Here is a 17,309-nt window from a genome sequence, read left to right on the forward strand (position 1 = left end):
AACCCTAACAGTGTTGATATACACAAATACACTCATTTAATCCCAAGCAGTGGTTTGTTTGTTTGTTTCAGGCTCATAAACCTATGTTAGATCTAAAAATATATCACTCTAATAAACAATTTGAAACTGGCAATTTCAATTAACTCAGGAAATACAAAAAATTGCTCATGTTAACAGGGTTAAAACTTGTTGACCGGGGAGAGGAGTACGTAATCCTGAGAAACATCCAACAGATCATACAAGTTCTACAAAACGTTTGTTAGTTCAGGATTGTCTATATATAAACCATATTGTGACTGCCACACAATAGCATGCTATTTTTATTTTATATAACAGCAAAAAGTAGTGTTCCTATTAAGTTTGAATGTAAGGAATAGCAATTTAAAAAAATAATACAGCTTAAGAGGCCAAAGAAGCCTAAGGATTTGGAATACTTTTTAACGAATGAAATGCTATATTTCCCATGTATAAGGAGAATACCATCAACTTTTTGCCTTTCATGCAAAATAAAAACTACAGATTTATAGTGCTAATATTTGTCAACGTATTTCAAAACATACCTTTTTACACTTACTAATTTTAGATAAATCTGCAGGATTCTAATTTCATGAAAAATAAATGAGACAAAAAGGTGAACTGGGTAACCCTATCTTCTAGGCTCTATATCATATTATAAAACTATCACTTATATAAGTGTTTACTGGCTACACAATGCATTGATAGTTTTAATTTTAAATATCAACTGAAATTTGAGGCATCTCTTCACTAAAAGAGGCCAAAGTACTTCATTAAAATAAACATTCATATTTTTCAAATGTGTGAGACTTACCCGTCTTCGACAAAAAGGGAGGCCTTGGGCAATGATGCTAATGCTAAATATCTTCATCACAGTTTGATGTGGTAGAGGCTCTTTTGCACTTTTAAGATCAACAGGAACCAAGCCATGGTTTAGAGTAGCTTTTCCCGGTTTTGACATTTTAAAACTCCTCTTGGTTGACGAATACTCTCTACATGTAATACAGGCACATTACTAAAAGCTCTAACCACTAAATTTTAAAAATATGTATTTAATAATAGTTTTTAAAAGGCTGAGAACCCAAGGCCTGCTGCTTTTGTCTTTCAACCTTCCCCTACCAAATGTCCTGACCTGTCTGAGGCTTGGTGAAGTGCAAACTATCCTAGAATAGCCAGGAATTATAAACTACTGAAGTGAAAGCTCCTGTTCCTGCCAGTCAAACAGCTGGTGAACCTCTCATACAAAGTCAGTAATGTGAACACAACCAAAGCAGGGCTGTGCTGTAAGGTCCCTTTTAATATTTCTCCAACTAACTAATCTAAGAGTGCTTCCTAGAAAGTGAAAGTAAATTTTTACTTACAAAAATAAAATTAAAAAAACAAACATTGTATCTTGAGTATCTATTAAGTCTTCCTTATCCAAATGTCAGCATTAATATTTTAAGAATGTTTTGAATTGTGTTTCAAATTTTGTTTTGAATTTTTTGAATTGTGTTTACGAATGGTTTAAGAACACACACACACATATATATGTTTGTTCTACCTTAGATATATTATAATGAGCACTATTTTCAAGTGTGTGCTCTCTTTCCCTTTTCCATACACAACATTCTTTATCTCATACTCACTAGACATTAAATACTGTACACTCTGGTTCTCTAATGGCTATTAATACACACTTCAGATTAATCTTTGTACTACAGTTTTCAATTGTCAATCTCTTTAATTCTGAAAAACTTATTGATTATACTTGAAAGCATAACAGTCACCCAATTGATTAAAGATATGTAAAAAGTGTATTTATTTATAAAGTAATCTATGATGGGAAGTAATTATAGTAAAATGGGAGAGTAACTAGCCAGTCCATTGCAAATCCCTAGTGCCTAATTTCTCCTTCATAGTATGGTCAGATAAATCTTCCTAAAACACAGAGAGGGAATGCGGTGTGCCGTTTACTCCTCAAGAAACTTCAATGGTTCTCCAAGGCCTAAGATAAAGTCTGGAGATGAAGACTCTCCTCAAAGTGGCCCCAAACTAAACTTTCCAGCATTATCTCAAATATTTCCCTAAATTAACCATTTGTGCAAGTGTTAATTAATCTTTATACTATAATCCATATTCCTAACAGATAGTAGATAATGACTGTGAACTATCCATTCACAGTGCTCAATCAACTATTCTCTCTTTCCATTCTATTTTCTTCTTCCAACAGCCAGTCAGCTCCACTTATCTCTCCTTCCAACTTTTAACTTCCAAGCTTTTATGGAGTTTTATAGCAGGAATTTTGAGGGAGACAAGAGAGGATTTGAAAGCAGAAAGTTAGAAATGGGTGATTTCTTTTTGATTTTGGAAAGACTAGCATTGCTAAATATTAAAGTGGGCTGCTGGGAAGGCAATCTATGCACAAGAAATAGTCCCATTCCTACTAGTAGACCTTTCTCTTATACCACAATTTAAAATGTAGTTAAAAATGCAAAATCACTGGCAGCAATGCTACACAAAAACAGATTTCTCCAAAGATACGTAAATGGTCAACAGGCACATGAAAAGATGCTCAACATCACTAATTAGTGAAATGCAAATCAAAGCCACAATGCGCTACCACTTCACATCCGTTAGGATGGTTTTAAAACAAAACAAAACAGTAAACAACAAGCGCGGGCTAGGATGTGGGGAAATCAGAACCCTTGTGCATCCTTGGTGGCAATGTGAAATGATTGTAGCTGCTGTGGAAAATAGTATGGCAGTTCCTCAACAAATTAAACATAAAATCAGCACATGATCCAGCATTTCCACTTCTGAGTATATACCTTAAATAATTAAAAGCGGAGACTTGAACAGATACCTGTATACACATGCTTATAGCAGCCTTATTAACAATAGCCAAAAGGCAGAAGTAACTCAAATCTCAATCGATGAATGAATAAACAAAATGTGACATATACAAACAAGGGAACATTATTCAGCTCTGAAAAAGAAGGAAATTCTGACATATGCTACAACATGCATGAACCTTGAAGATATTATACTAAGTAAAATAAGTCAGTCAAAAAAGGATAGTGTATGATCCACTTATATAAGGTACTTGGAATACTTAAATTCGCATAGATAGAAAATAGAATCATGGTTGTCTGAGACAGGGAGACGGGGAAATGAGAGTTAGTGTTTAGTTGGCACAGAGTTTCAGTAGGAGAAAATGAAAATATTCTGAAGATGGATAGTGGTAATGGTTGCATAACAATGTAAATATATTTAATGCCACTGAATTGTATACTTAAACATGGTTAAAATATTAAATTTTATGTTATGGATATTTAACCATAAATTTTAAATGTTTTTAAACAAAAAAGGAAATGACTAAAAATGGAACAATCATCACCAAAAAAACCTCGAGAGATCTAAGGTTAGGAGAGAGAAGAGACAATATGAGAGTGTTGGAAACCAATAAATTGGTAGTAGAAAAAGTGAGAATGATATCCAAGATACCATGTCTACAGCCCTACGAGACAACTTACTATCCTGCAGAATGAATACTAGGTTCATGCTAGTCTTAGCATCTCCTCAAATGTTCACTTTATTTTCCAACATAAGACTAATCGTTTTGTTTGTGAAACATATGTCATATTTTGTCCTTCTCTCATTAGACAATCCCTTTTGCTAAAGTAGGTCCCATGGAATATCCTTATCTCAGTTACTAACACTACCTGTTAATATTACAACAGTTTTCTGTAGTCTGAGATTATTTTCAAAAAAATTCTGTCTCAGTGATATCTTTGAAATCAATTGGATAATTAACCCCTCTGAATTTCTTTTCCTGAACTACATAGAAGATACAATTTTAACAATGTGATACTCCAATGCAGAAAAATTAGAAGAGGGTAATATATTCTACGAGTTTAACATCTTCATTTGGCATTTAGAAAAATGAATCGAAGACCTAGTTAACAATCAGTGGTTATTCCAGTGGTTATTAAAGATAATGTATTGAATATTATAATTTTTCACTTTTACATTTAAAAGCCTTCAAAGAACTCTAAAGTCACATGTATTTACATGCAGACATTTTAAAGATAAGAAAAATCCCTGATCTCAATGAGTCTGATCCTAACGGGGGGAAAAAAGATTTAGAATTGAAAAGAATTTGGATTGGGAAAATTAAAACTAAAATCAACAGTTTCTAGTTTCTAAGAGACCAAAAGTTATTATGAAGTAAAACTAGGCTTTTCATTTTCATGAAATAATTTACAATGACAACAGAAACAAAACATAAGTGAACATAATTAAGGCTGTTTGTACCTCAAATGTTGAGTTTTTTAGTGGATACCAAGTTTTGGTAAGCACAAGGGGGTAACATTCTAATTCAATTATTATTTTTTTTTTAAATCAGTAAATAGCTGCCCTCAACTGGATAATACAGGGCATTGCAACTGTGGCAAACCAAACACTGTAACAGAATCATGTGCTTGTCATAATATATTTTTGGAAAAAGAAGACATTATCAGTGATTGGGCAAAGTGAGTACTAATTTCCAAATATATATACTACAAGTTTCATTTTTTTTTGGAGGATTCAAGTAACAGTACTTCTAACGCAATATTCCCAATCAACACGAAACACTCAAAATACCAAACCTTCAAATATAGACAAAAACCCTAATAAATGAGGGAAATCATAGACAAGGTATATAAGAACCCCAACTGTTAATACTTCAAAATGCAGCTAATTCTATGTGTTCAAGAAAAGATAAAGTCTGAGTCTCAATTCTACTCTTAAAAACATTAAAGATACTCTTTAATTACTACCCAAATTCAGACTCTTAAAAACAGACAAGCTCTTTTAAAGATGATACCACAAATAATAAGGCAGTGCAATATGACAGGCAGAAGCATGGACTCCAGAACCAAACTGACTTAGTCCAAATCCTGGCTTTACCAGGTATGACCTTAATTTAATTCCTTTGTGTCTCAATTTCACCTAGGCAGTACCTACCTCATAGGACTGTTGTGAGGATTAAAAATTAGTTGATGTAAGTATACAGAGTAACGCCTCATATCTAGTAAGTGCTTGATAGTGTTAATCAAACTGTCATTATGATTACTACTACTATTAATGGAATCAAAAATCACATAGAGCTTTGTAGATTACATTTCCAATTTTAAAATCACCAGGAAATAAAGCAGAGATTCTAAAATCCATCTATAACAACTTTGGAAAAGAATATTTTAGAACATACTATCTGTAAGTTTCAGAAAGACTTCTATAATTCTGTCAAAATTTTTGCCAAAATATGAAGCTGTAGTATCTTAGCCATAGTGTCTTGGCGTTTTAACATTCCAGATACCACTGATCATCCAAGACGGGCTAAACATTAGGGAACTTGTAGTAAAGAAAAGGTCTTTATATCAGGTAACTTATTTTGCCCACTTATCACTTCCTGATTTTCTTTCTTCTAAAAATTTGCATCCGCAAAAACAATTATATATAAATGTTACATGTAATAAAATATCACCAATACAGTATCTGTAAAATGCATTACAAGTCCAAGCACTCCAATTAACTTGTAACAACAATAAAAATACCATCATGGCAATTTACTCTGGATTTCCATCTTTTCTTTCATTCAGTATTGTACAAAAGGCTAGAAATTTAACTGCTCCTGACCAAAGCCACAGCATATGAGCAGCACAAAGATTTTCCATTTTTCATGAATTATTCCTGAATCAGCTAAAACAAATCACTCAGAAGATGTAAATCTCCCTGCAAATTCAAATGGACTTTATACCAAGAGTTTTCAAAGTCTTACCTCAAAAACTTTCACAGGAATAATATCAATGTATGTTATTTGAATTCAGTATTATTCACTGCTTCTGTGAATTCAGGCAACAAGTGACTTACTCTGTTGTAGCAACAGAAAGTCCCACATGCTAAAAAGTATACCATTAATGAAATGCAATAAATCAGAATCAAAATCCTTCTGATCAGATAATACGGTATTATCAACCATACTCACTTATTTCACAGATACAGAGAAAGGCAGATTATTTTCTCTACCAAATCAGTTTTTAGTCTTCCTAACATCATAGATATCAGAGTGTTAAAGTATTTCCTTACCAAGCAATTCACAAATGAAAGCAATTCATGGTTGAAGACGGAACAATTTAAACACAGAGGAGAACAATCATAAATCAATAAATTAAACCCTCTGCCTAATGATAAATTAACTATCAAGCTTGTATTAGCAAAAACTGTAAAAAAAAAAAAAAAATCCAGCAAGCAACATATTACTTTAAATGCAGAAACATAAATACAATTAGATTGGGCATCAAAGAAAAAAATATCGCATACCTTTTCTTTTTTTTTTTTTTTTTTTTTTTGAGACTGAGTCTTGCTCTGTTGCCTAGGCTGGAGTACAGTGGTACAAACTCGGCTCACTGCAACCTCCGCCTCCTGGGTTCAAGCAATTCTCCTGCCTCAGTCTCCTGAGTAGCTGGGATTACAGGTGCCCACCACCACGCCCAGCTAATTTTTGTATTTTTAGTAGAGACAGGGTTTTACTATGTTGGCCACGCTGGTCTTGAACTCCTGACCTTGTGATCTGCCCACCTCAGCCTCCCAAAGTGCTGGGATTACAGGCGTGAGCCACCACGCCTGGTCAGGATACCTTTTAAAGTTTTAGTATTTTTTTTTTTTAAGTTTTAGTATTCACAAAAGGTATGTCAAATAAATTAAAATGTTTTTATAAGATTAAAATCACATTTAAAATGATTACTAAAAATGTTCTAAAAGATATTTATTTACATGCTCAAAGTGCTCACTCCAATTACAACTTCCAATTATAATGTATTTGAGACATTACATGTGTATAAACATTCAATGGACAACATACTGCACTTCCCTGCTAATTTTCTTCATTTGGGCAACAAGGGCAGCCCCTAACTAAGAGAAATATGCTTGGGTTCTGAAGCAGCACATACAACATACACAAAGGTTATAAAAATGTGACCTGATAATTGGACATTTGCAAAATAAAAGCATTGCATGTACATGCCTATATACACAGATATGTAGCATTCTCAAAATAAAAATGCCAGAATACTAGATTATATAAGGTATTGTAACTGCTCTGATTTATGGAATCAACATCTCAATGTTAGACATTTAAGCTGTTTTATATTCCAGTTATTTCCAAAAATTTTGCTGAAAATATAAATTAAAAAGTAAAACACAGAAAACCAACCAAAACAAGTGCTAATAAATTATAAGTTGACAGATGACAAAACCATCCTATGGTACACCAGAAACTCTAAAATTCAGGAACCTTAACTATTTAATGTCCTGCAGTACAATTACCTGGAGTTTATACTTCAGATTTCTAGAAAGAGGAGGCTAAATATTTAATACAAACAGATTATCTGACTTCTCTTCAGATGATTGAGATTAAGTCCCTTGCAGGTTTAAGAGTATATTACATCTCTAAATCAACAGAGTGAAAAGACAACCTACAGAATGGGAGAAAATATTTGCAAACTATGCTTCCAACAGGGGGCTGATATCCAGAATTTACAGGCAACTCAACAACAAAAACCAAATAACTTCATTAAAAAGTGGGCAAAGAACATGAATAAATACTTCTCAAAAGAAGGCATACATATTTTTTCATGCCTACAAGCATGAAAAAATGCTCAACATCATTAATCATCAAAGAAATGCAAAGTAAAACCACAATGAGATATCATCTCACACCATTCAGAATGGCTATTATTAAAAAGACAAAAAATAATAGATGTTGGCGAGGATGTGGAGAAAAAGAAATGCTTATATGGTGTTGGTGGGAATGCAAATTAGTACAATCTCTATGGAAAACAGTATGGAAATTTCTCAAAGAACTAATAACAGAACTATCATTTGATCCAGCAATTCCACTACTGGGCATCTACCCAAAAGAAAAGAAATCATTATTTTAAAGATGCCCAAGAATTTAGCTGGTGATTATAATAGTTATAACTTTAAGTCAACTATGATAACTAACCCACATATATATGTGTGTACACACAAACACAAATGGAATACTATTCGGCTATAAAAAAGAATGAAGTGTCTTTTGCAGCAACATGGATGAAATTGGAGGTGATTCTTAAGTGAAACAACACAGAAACAGAAAGTCAAATACCACGTTTCACTTACGAGTGAAAGCTAAGTAAAGTGTACACATGAACATGGAGTGTGTAGCAATAGACATTAAGAGACTCAGAAGGGCGACATGCAGGGACGATGCTGAGAGATGAGAAATCACTTAATGGGTACAATGTATACTATTTGGGTGACAGGTACACTAAAGGCCCAAATTTCACCACTATGTAATATATCCATGTAAAAAAAACTGGAGTACCCCTTAAATTTATACGAAAAACATAAGTATATTACAGCTCTAATAATATTACATATATGGCCTTCTTGTAAGAAGGTTCAATTTGGTGAGCTTTCCTTTATTATAGTTTAGTGAACAATATAGCTAGTTTATAAAATATATCTAAATAAAATGTATTGCTTCAATTCTTTTGTGTCTGCCTTCTTTTACAAAAGGCATGTATGCCTGTGCTGTAAATGTTTTTGTATAGTAATAAGAAAACATTTTTATTGGAAAGAAGCTACAGGCATAATGATTTTTAAAGAAATTTTTAAAAGATGAAATTCAAGAAAAATAACCTCAGGATTTTTCTGATTCCATATTATACTATAATAATATGTGTGGGTGTTTATATATTTTTTCCTCTCCTACCTACTATAGTGGTCTAAACACTAGCATACAGAGTATATTTGACTTTTTTTTTTAATGAGTAAACTTTGGATTTTATTTCTATATTTGTGCCTAAGAACTTTAGTTGTTAAAATACTTTTCCTCATCCTTTCATTAAGCATTTTAAAAAGTACTTAAGATAAAACAAAAATTCAACTATCCCACTAAATTTTCTAAGTATTTCAGAAATGCCCAGTATGAAGTCTTCAATGACTTAACATAACCTGTCTCATGATTAAGGCTTAACTCTTACAGGCTGAGCTGGGTTACCCCAGCTGTTAAAATGGCCTTACACAGCTGCTCACCAAGAATTTAGTTCGTGATTATTATAGTTACACCTTTAAGTCAACTATGACAAAAATGACACAGTAATTACAGGTATTTCAGTCATGCAAAAAGCCTCATGTAATGACAGAGTAAGTGATTTAAAGCAACCTAATTTTCCATAATTCTCAAAATAAAATTTAAGTCTAAGAAAGACAATAACTTCTTTAATATCAGTACTTAAGTCCATAAACATAAACAGTTTAAACATAAGAGTTTAAACTTTCAGTTAAAATAAATTAACATTACTTACCAATAATATCTTTCTCTTATAAAAATTCTTAAGAGTATTGCAGGCCAGGGAGTCATAATACTAATTATACTAATAATTAGGACTAAGGAAATAATATTAATATTCTTTTAAAATACAGTAAGTGTGTGTTTTTTTGCTATACAGCTTTAAAAAATTAAGCTATAACGCAGATGGCTCAAACAAATTGACAGTTCGACAAATTATAAAAATTTATCTTATGAAAAAGAAAAAGCTACACTTACGGAAATATAAAAAATCTGAAGGAGTGCTGGTGCTTTAAATAGGTAAAATAGGAGGGGAAGAAGATTATTTCCTACACTGTTGAGTTCCTGATGCAATTATAAATAAAAATCAATATATTTTGAGTAAGATAAACATAGTACCATACTTCATTTATATAATTTACAGTAATGTGCTATGAAAGTATGTGAGATTTATTAATATTAACTGAAAGTACTTCAGCACAGAATTTAAGTATAGAATTAAAGTACAGAAAACAAGTATAAGATTAAGCAACAGAAAATACATATTTAGAACTTAATTCTTGGACAGGCTGACAGTTGATACCACTGGCCTTTTATGCTGTCAATATTACATACTCAACAAAATAATTTTTCTGAAAAATATTAATGTTATTTTTTGTAGCTGAGGTTTAAATTAAGCTGAGAGCCTAAGTTTTCATTCTTTACAATAAGTAAAACACTAACTGGCTATCAAGAAAAATTAAAAACAAAGAAACAAAACTCAATTCCTACTATTCTTTAGTATGCCTGTAATAGAAAGATCTTGGGATAGAAAGATAGGTAAGTCTAAGGAGACTATCAGAGATCAGTAAGAGATATAAAGGAAGTCTACAGCTATAGGTCTTAGAAAATACGTACACATTGTTTCAGACTGAAACAATGATAAGGGGAAGAGATTAAACACTGACAAGAGTTTCTAGTAGATCATGCTTTGTATCGCTTAATCACCACACCGAAACCTTGAGGTATCATTATCCTTGTCTACTTGTTACAAACAAAACTAAGGCTCAGAAAGGCTTACAAATTTGCCCAAGGTAACACAGCTGCCAGGTAGTAGAGTTGAGATTTTAACCCTGGTATGTCTAATTCCTAAACCTGTGCTTTGTAACAGAACATCTATCCAATTCCACAGAATGTTACATCCTAACTTTGTTGTGTTACTTCCTAAATTAATTGTTCGGAGACACTTCTTTGTCAGTGTTTCAGATATGTAACTTTGTCAGATATAAATGAGTTCTAGATAACTGAAATGAAGTATTGTATAAGACATTTACATATTAAATATGGAATGTTTTAATGTGCCTAATTTTTAGGAAGCCCAAATTTAAAAAAAGAAACAGGAATAACATCAAAGATATTATGACCTCTTATAGCAAATTGTATTCTCAAAGGTAGTCACAACGCTGTCCCCTATCTTGCATGCTCTTCTTGCAATGTGACTCTGACACTCCTTTCACTAAGAGGGAGAGGCCATGTCCTCTTGCCTTAATAACATGCCAGACCTTTGTGACTATTTGGACCATTAGAGATAGTAAAAATGGTATCGTGTGACTTCCCAGGCTGAGTCATAATAAGGAGATTGAGCTTCCACCTTGCTTGCTGGAACACTCACTTGGTAGTCCTGATGTGCCGGCTAAGTAGTACCTTCAGGCCACCACGCTCTGAAGAAGCCCAAACTAGCCCAGGTAAAAAGACCGTATTATATAGAGATGTTCTGAGATGATACAGAAAAAGAATTTCTGGGTCAGCCCTCAGCTGTTCTAGACCCCTGCTTTTGCACCTCCAGCCATGATCTGACTGCCACCCAGAGTTAACAATGGCCAGATCAGCCCTCCTCAAATTACGAACCTATAAGAACAATGAGAAATAATAAAATAATTCTCGTTTGTTACAATCCACAAAGCTTTGACAGTGATTGGTAAGGTGACAATGGATAACCGAGACATCTTATAAAACAAGGAGCTCTAAGTTGGTTTATAGTCATCCTAGTGGAGTGTTAATTTTACAATGTAACAGGAATGGAAAGGATAACAGGTGATTCAAAATGAAAACGTTAAGTGATCATCTTGAGGATGGCAAAATTTTGGGTGACAATTTCCCACCTTGATACTCAATGGAAATGAGGCCTTAGCAAGTTTCTATTCTCATAATAAAACTTTTTAAAAAGTTGCATATTACTTTGGCTTGAATTTACATCTAAAGTCATTTGATGTTATGACCAAGAAAGGAAAAATCAAACTCACTTTTGGATTTCCTAAAATCATGCTTTTGTCTATATTCCAAGCAAACTCAGATGACAAATAAGACAAGTATAATAAAGGAGAAAAACAAATTAGGTTTAAGACCTGAAAAGCCCTTTTAGAAGGTACAATTGATGTTGTCATGTAAGTACATGGGCCTAGCAAGGCCATTTGTTCCATATTTTCAAAAGAAGGTGAAAAAAATCAATATTTTTATGTGAACTCTCAAGATTTTCCAATGTTGGCAACAAATTTAAATGTGTTTTAAAAATACATTCAATGGTAAGCTGTCATGATGAAAAGAAAAAGATTTAAATACCTACTATACGAGGCACCATTTTGTAACTCTATTCTGTTCCCTTCTGAGTAAAGAAGCACAAAAATATAATTAAAATAAAATGTAAGATTAGTGATAATCTGATAGAGAATAATGATTGTCTTAAAGTTTTAATTTTCTTTTCTATACCAATAACAGAGTAAAATGATAATGATGAATAAACCCCAAAACTGAAACACGTAATAAACACTACAGAGGTACCTCAGTATATTTAAGTTTTTCACTCATTAAACCCTAAGACAGATGGCAGCATATCAGTAAAGTACAAACAATTCATTCTAGAAAATTAAACTTATAATGTAGACTTATATTAATAGAACCAACATCTGTAGCTAAGCAAATGAATAACTGTTGGCACTTACTCCTCAAATTCACCAGTACCTTCTTCATACTTCCATTCCTCATTTGCATCTGATTTCAATAACCAAAAACTGCCATGGAAACCAACCAAGTAATGCATCTCCCAAAAGCAACTGCTATTTCTAAAGCAGAGAAACTACCTTTTGCATCAGCAAAAACCAACTGACAGAAGGACAAGGTACATTTGAATAAAACAGACCCTTTTCTGGGGAGGGGGAAAGATACAAAAAAATTTTAAACATCATTTTTAAACCTGATCTATGAAAACAATCATCATTCTTCCTGCATTTCATATAATTAGAGGTTAAAGTTTATATGCAAGATGCTACCCTGACAATACTTATTATAAGGAATGAAGTTAATATCCTATGTCAGATACAGCTAGAAGTTACCCCGATAATTTACTAAGTGTTCTCTAAAATGTATCCTAAAGATAATTTTAACCTACCCAAAACTATTGTTCCATTCATAGCGATTGCTTCATTTGTTTATAATCATCTCTTCACTGTGAAAAACTTAGATATTTTCTGTAGTATCAAGCAGTAATTCTAGAATTTCTACAGAAGTGCCAAAGAACATCTTCCCTTGCATTTATTCCAGTTTCAGCTATTCAGTTCAAGAACACCCAAGTATCATTAAAGAATAAAACTTGCCTTTTCCTCTCTTCTGAACATTTTCATATGAGTACTCAAAGCTCTAAGATTACCAAAATTGACCTGTAGTTTCTTTTATAAATTCCTTCTAAGTTCAGCATTAACAACCAATTAGGGAAAAAATATCTGTCAGGAATCAAGAGTGCTTCATAGTTAGCAGTAACAAAATGTGCAATATCAAACAGCTGAACTCTATGCTAAAAGCCATAATAATGTAGGCAAAAGTCAATGGAATAGTTTCAACCCACCCAAAAGAGTATCTTTGGAACTAAAAATATTTTGCATAGCATTCCTCCCAGCCTGAACTAGTAAGTTAGTTATAGCATAGACTTGTAACATTACAATAATTAACCTTATAATATATAATAGCAAATGCTCTTTAAGGATTTGCTATATGCCAGTTATTGTCCTGAGTACTTTGCACACATTACCTCACTGAATCCTCTCAATAACACTATGTGGTAGATACTACTACCGTCCCTAAGAAACTCTACAAGGTTAACCGTTTGTGCAAGGTCAAACTGCCATGAAGTGACAGAGCTAGCATTTGAAAATCCCCCTGTAGTTTGACCTTAGAGATCACACTCTACCACTACTCATGAGCATTAATGCATTTGCTATAGATATACTGTTGAGGACATGATCTACTGAGTCACTCAGGAAGCCCTATGTGGGAAATTCCTTTTATATAATATTAGGAAAGATGCATGGGTGTGCATAAGTGTGTGCATGTGACATATTTTCTCTTCCCCTGAGGACTCAGTATGTTGTCTTAATTTTATCACAGGGCAGCAGAGACACCAAACTACACACCAGTGTTTTGCAAACTTCAGTTTACATGAAAATCAGTTGAGAGCTTATTAAAAATGCACATCCCGACCCTGGAGTTTAGTTAAGTAGCTCTGGAGAGTAAACCAGAAATCCGTTATTTTTAAAAAGCACTCCAGATGCTTCTGATGCAGCTGGTGCAAGGTAACTCTTTGAAAAATATTGGTACAGACACTTAAGAGTGGACAACCTATATCCTATTACTAGCTTTCTCCAACTCATCATAACTCATTCCTTACCTCTTCTCATGACCTTGCCCTCATATTCTACTCCAGTACTGTCCCTGGTTCTGATTTTCATGTACACTTTGTCACTTTATTATATGTATTTTTCCTACATATAGACCACTTCAAATCTCAAATTCCTTGTGGAAGTTGGATACTCATTTCTTTAAAATGAGGTCAATTCATTTGGCAGTTTAATACCTAAAATCAGTATACCAAACTCATAAGGAAAAGTCTGTAGGTCACCGGCTAAAGCACTTAAAATGCTATGCATATGCCACACTTCCACTCCAAACAACCCAATTCCCATTAATGGATCAGCACTGGAGGCAAACTATCGTAATCTTGCAATGGGTGATAAACATTTCTACAGAAGTGCCAAAGAACATCTTCCCTTGCATTTATTCCAGTTTCAGTTATTCAGTTCAAGAATAATAGTCCATTCTTCTTCCCTACATGATGTCTAGTGAAAAATGGGTGGTCTATGGGTCAAACCAACCCACGGAAGTGCTTTTGCAAAATTTGGACACCAATATATTTTAAAGATTAAGAAATATCATCTGAAAATCTGAAATTCCAATGAATTTTGAAAAATTCAAAAACATGGCAATATCAAGACCCTCTTTTTAGAGAAGTTTTAGCTCCCTGGCTCTTATATTTAGTCCATTTCATTCATATCAACTAACTTTCTGGATCCTATGGTCCAGAGGGTTTTCTGCTTGAAAATCATTCCAGGTTAGTAAATAAATCATTGATGGAAATTAGTTACAGTACAGGTATATGATATTCTAGAAACATCTCTAGTATTCATATTCATACTAACCTGCTTTTTCCAAACCTCTGACTTCTGGGTGGATAAAAGTGATCTCTTACCCTTTATAAAATACTACATACCCTCAATTCTGTACTTGCCCCCTCCCATTAACCCTTTTAAAATGTAATGCAACTAACAATGAATATACGCATTTAGCATAGTAATCTACTCCCAACATCGTCCTTCCCCAACCCCTCCCTACAAGAGCTACTATTAAATTGTGGCATATCTTAGAAAAATAATGGCAATTCTTTGAGCGCTCAATAATCCTGTTAAATGAATCAAGTTTTAACTAGCAAGCCAGTGTTTTCTCCAGACACGTGTTAAAGACACAATAATGGATGTCTTCAATCCATCAATAGCATCTATTATCTCTGCCACTCAAAGAAGGAGTCCATGTGTTTTTCAACATATCCAAATACTGATCTTTTTATTTGATTTACCTTCTTGACCATTTAAGAGTTCAACATGCACCACCTATATTATGCTAACAATAACTCATTTCATTACCTGTGCAAAAGGATCAGAATTCAAGCTCAGACTTCAATTACCTAAGCTCATGTCAATCTGCCAATAAATGTGGTTTTCAGAAAATGGCAGTGATACAGAAAACCAGCAAACACACCACTAAGGCATAAGAAATATTATCAGTTAGAGAATACTGTTTATCATAGCAGTGACTTTAAAATAATAGTAAGTTCATCAATATTCAAGAGGACTAACATCTCAGTAAAATTTAGAACTAAAGATCAAAGTTTTGTCACTCCATTATAGTAACTAATTTGAAGAAATAATTTAAGGTATTAAAATTGGCAAATCAAAGGAGGAGAGACTTAAAAGATAAGATTCTTTTCAGTCTTTGAGTGAATTATTGTTCCTTCTCTCTCTTTCACATGACCCTCTTTTATTTTCTCCTCTAGGTGTAAACAGTGTGTTTCCTCTAAGTTCATCATACTAATCTTCCTTCACCAAAAGACAGTGTAAATAGTAGCTAATGAGAAATGTCCTTATTTCTTCCCCCCGAAACGTAACACAGAAATTAATAATGAAAAGTGCTGTCTAACGTATATCTAACGAAGAAATTAAAATTTAGCCAAGGCCCTACTTAGATCTTGAACTTCTTCTCTAGAAGCTATCAAAGATCCAACAGTATACAGCCCATAGATCATATGTAGCTCAAAATCAGTTCTTTGGAGCCAGCACAATGTTTTTCTTTTTCTTTTCTTGACATTTCTAAAGACAGAGTCTCACTCTGTCAGTACAGGCTAGAGTACTGTAGTACTATCACTGCAGCCTCAAACTCCTGGGCTCAAACCATCCTCTTGCCTCATATTTTTATTCTTTTAACTGAATATTAACACCTTTTGGGGAAGGCATATCTTACGTAGTTCATAAGAGCCTGAACAGTCTTACTGGCTGTTCATGACTCTCTTCACACATTGACATTACCTATTTAAGTTCCTATAAGTTGTATTTCTCATTTCTTTACCCTAAGCAGCCAAAAAAAAAAAAAAAAAAAAAAATTGAAGAAGATTAAATCAGTTGTTTAAATATTCTTTACTCCAGGATGATTAGGTGATTATACCCCACAATATTACTTTCTGTGCTAATACAAGATGACATTTAGACAAGGGAAGTAGCTTCTTTGGAGAGATAATTCTTTTCTCACATACATGCCAAGACGTACCAGAGCAAATAACAATGAGAGGCCTATTCTTTTTACATGTATATGTTCAGATACTTGAGAAATTTTCTAAAAGCATACTTATACTTCCAAAGCATAGTAAGTATGCACATACATTTATCCGAAGATACACTGTTTTATCACTTTTTGTTGTTACTAAGTAGCAAAATGCTAGTTGTTTGTTAAAAAAAAGCAAAAACAAAAACCCTAGGTATCCCACATATTACCTCACAGTGCACATAATTACTGTTGAGTGTATACTCCAAATTCTGAGCAAGACATACTATACTAAAACACAAAGTAGGAGAGAAAGACAAGCACATATTAAATATATTTAAACACATGGAAAGCAGCTCTATCTATAAGGTGCTATATGGCCCTCTAGTGTTCAGTGAAGAAACATAAATTCTTGAGGAATTGTGTGCTTTTGATATGATGTTTCACAGTAAAAAAATACTTTATAAAATTTTCTATGTATGCTAAACATACTAATATATGATTTTTACAAAAACCTAAATATTTTATATCTTTTGTGATTTTACATCTTTGTGCTTTCTTTTGAATTACTATCCATATTAGACTATCCAGTGAAAGAATTCTGAAATGTTCTTAAAATTTTTCCCACAAATAATTGTAATGCTAAATGAAAAAAAATAGCATTTCCAAATTAAGAACTAGACAATACTGAATCTAAGGCAAATTTCAAAGAAAAAACAAAAGAATGGGGTCGTGTCTACTAACTATTTAAACATACCTA

General features: G+C 33.1%; 1 protein-coding gene across 7 annotated transcripts in view; it reads right to left on the minus strand.

Moving 5' to 3' along the window:
• The window catches only part of FBXW7 (F-box and WD repeat domain containing 7), a 211,096-nt gene that overhangs the window by 61,486 nt on the left and 132,301 nt on the right, over positions 1-17,309 (minus strand). The window contains exon 5 of one of the 7 annotated variants that reach the window (XM_063664199.1): positions 830-1,007. The exons of the other annotated variants lie outside the window; for them this stretch is intronic. Coding sequence (XP_063520269.1) covers positions 830-1,007 — 178 coding nt within the window. The remainder of the gene's footprint in view (positions 1-829; positions 1,008-17,309) is intronic. 7 annotated transcript variants of the gene reach the window in all.

The sequence above is a fragment of the Pongo pygmaeus genome, chromosome 3 (genome assembly GCF_028885625.2).
Source record: "Pongo pygmaeus isolate AG05252 chromosome 3, NHGRI_mPonPyg2-v2.0_pri, whole genome shotgun sequence".
NCBI classification, from domain to species: Eukaryota; Metazoa; Chordata; class Mammalia; order Primates; family Hominidae; genus Pongo; species Pongo pygmaeus.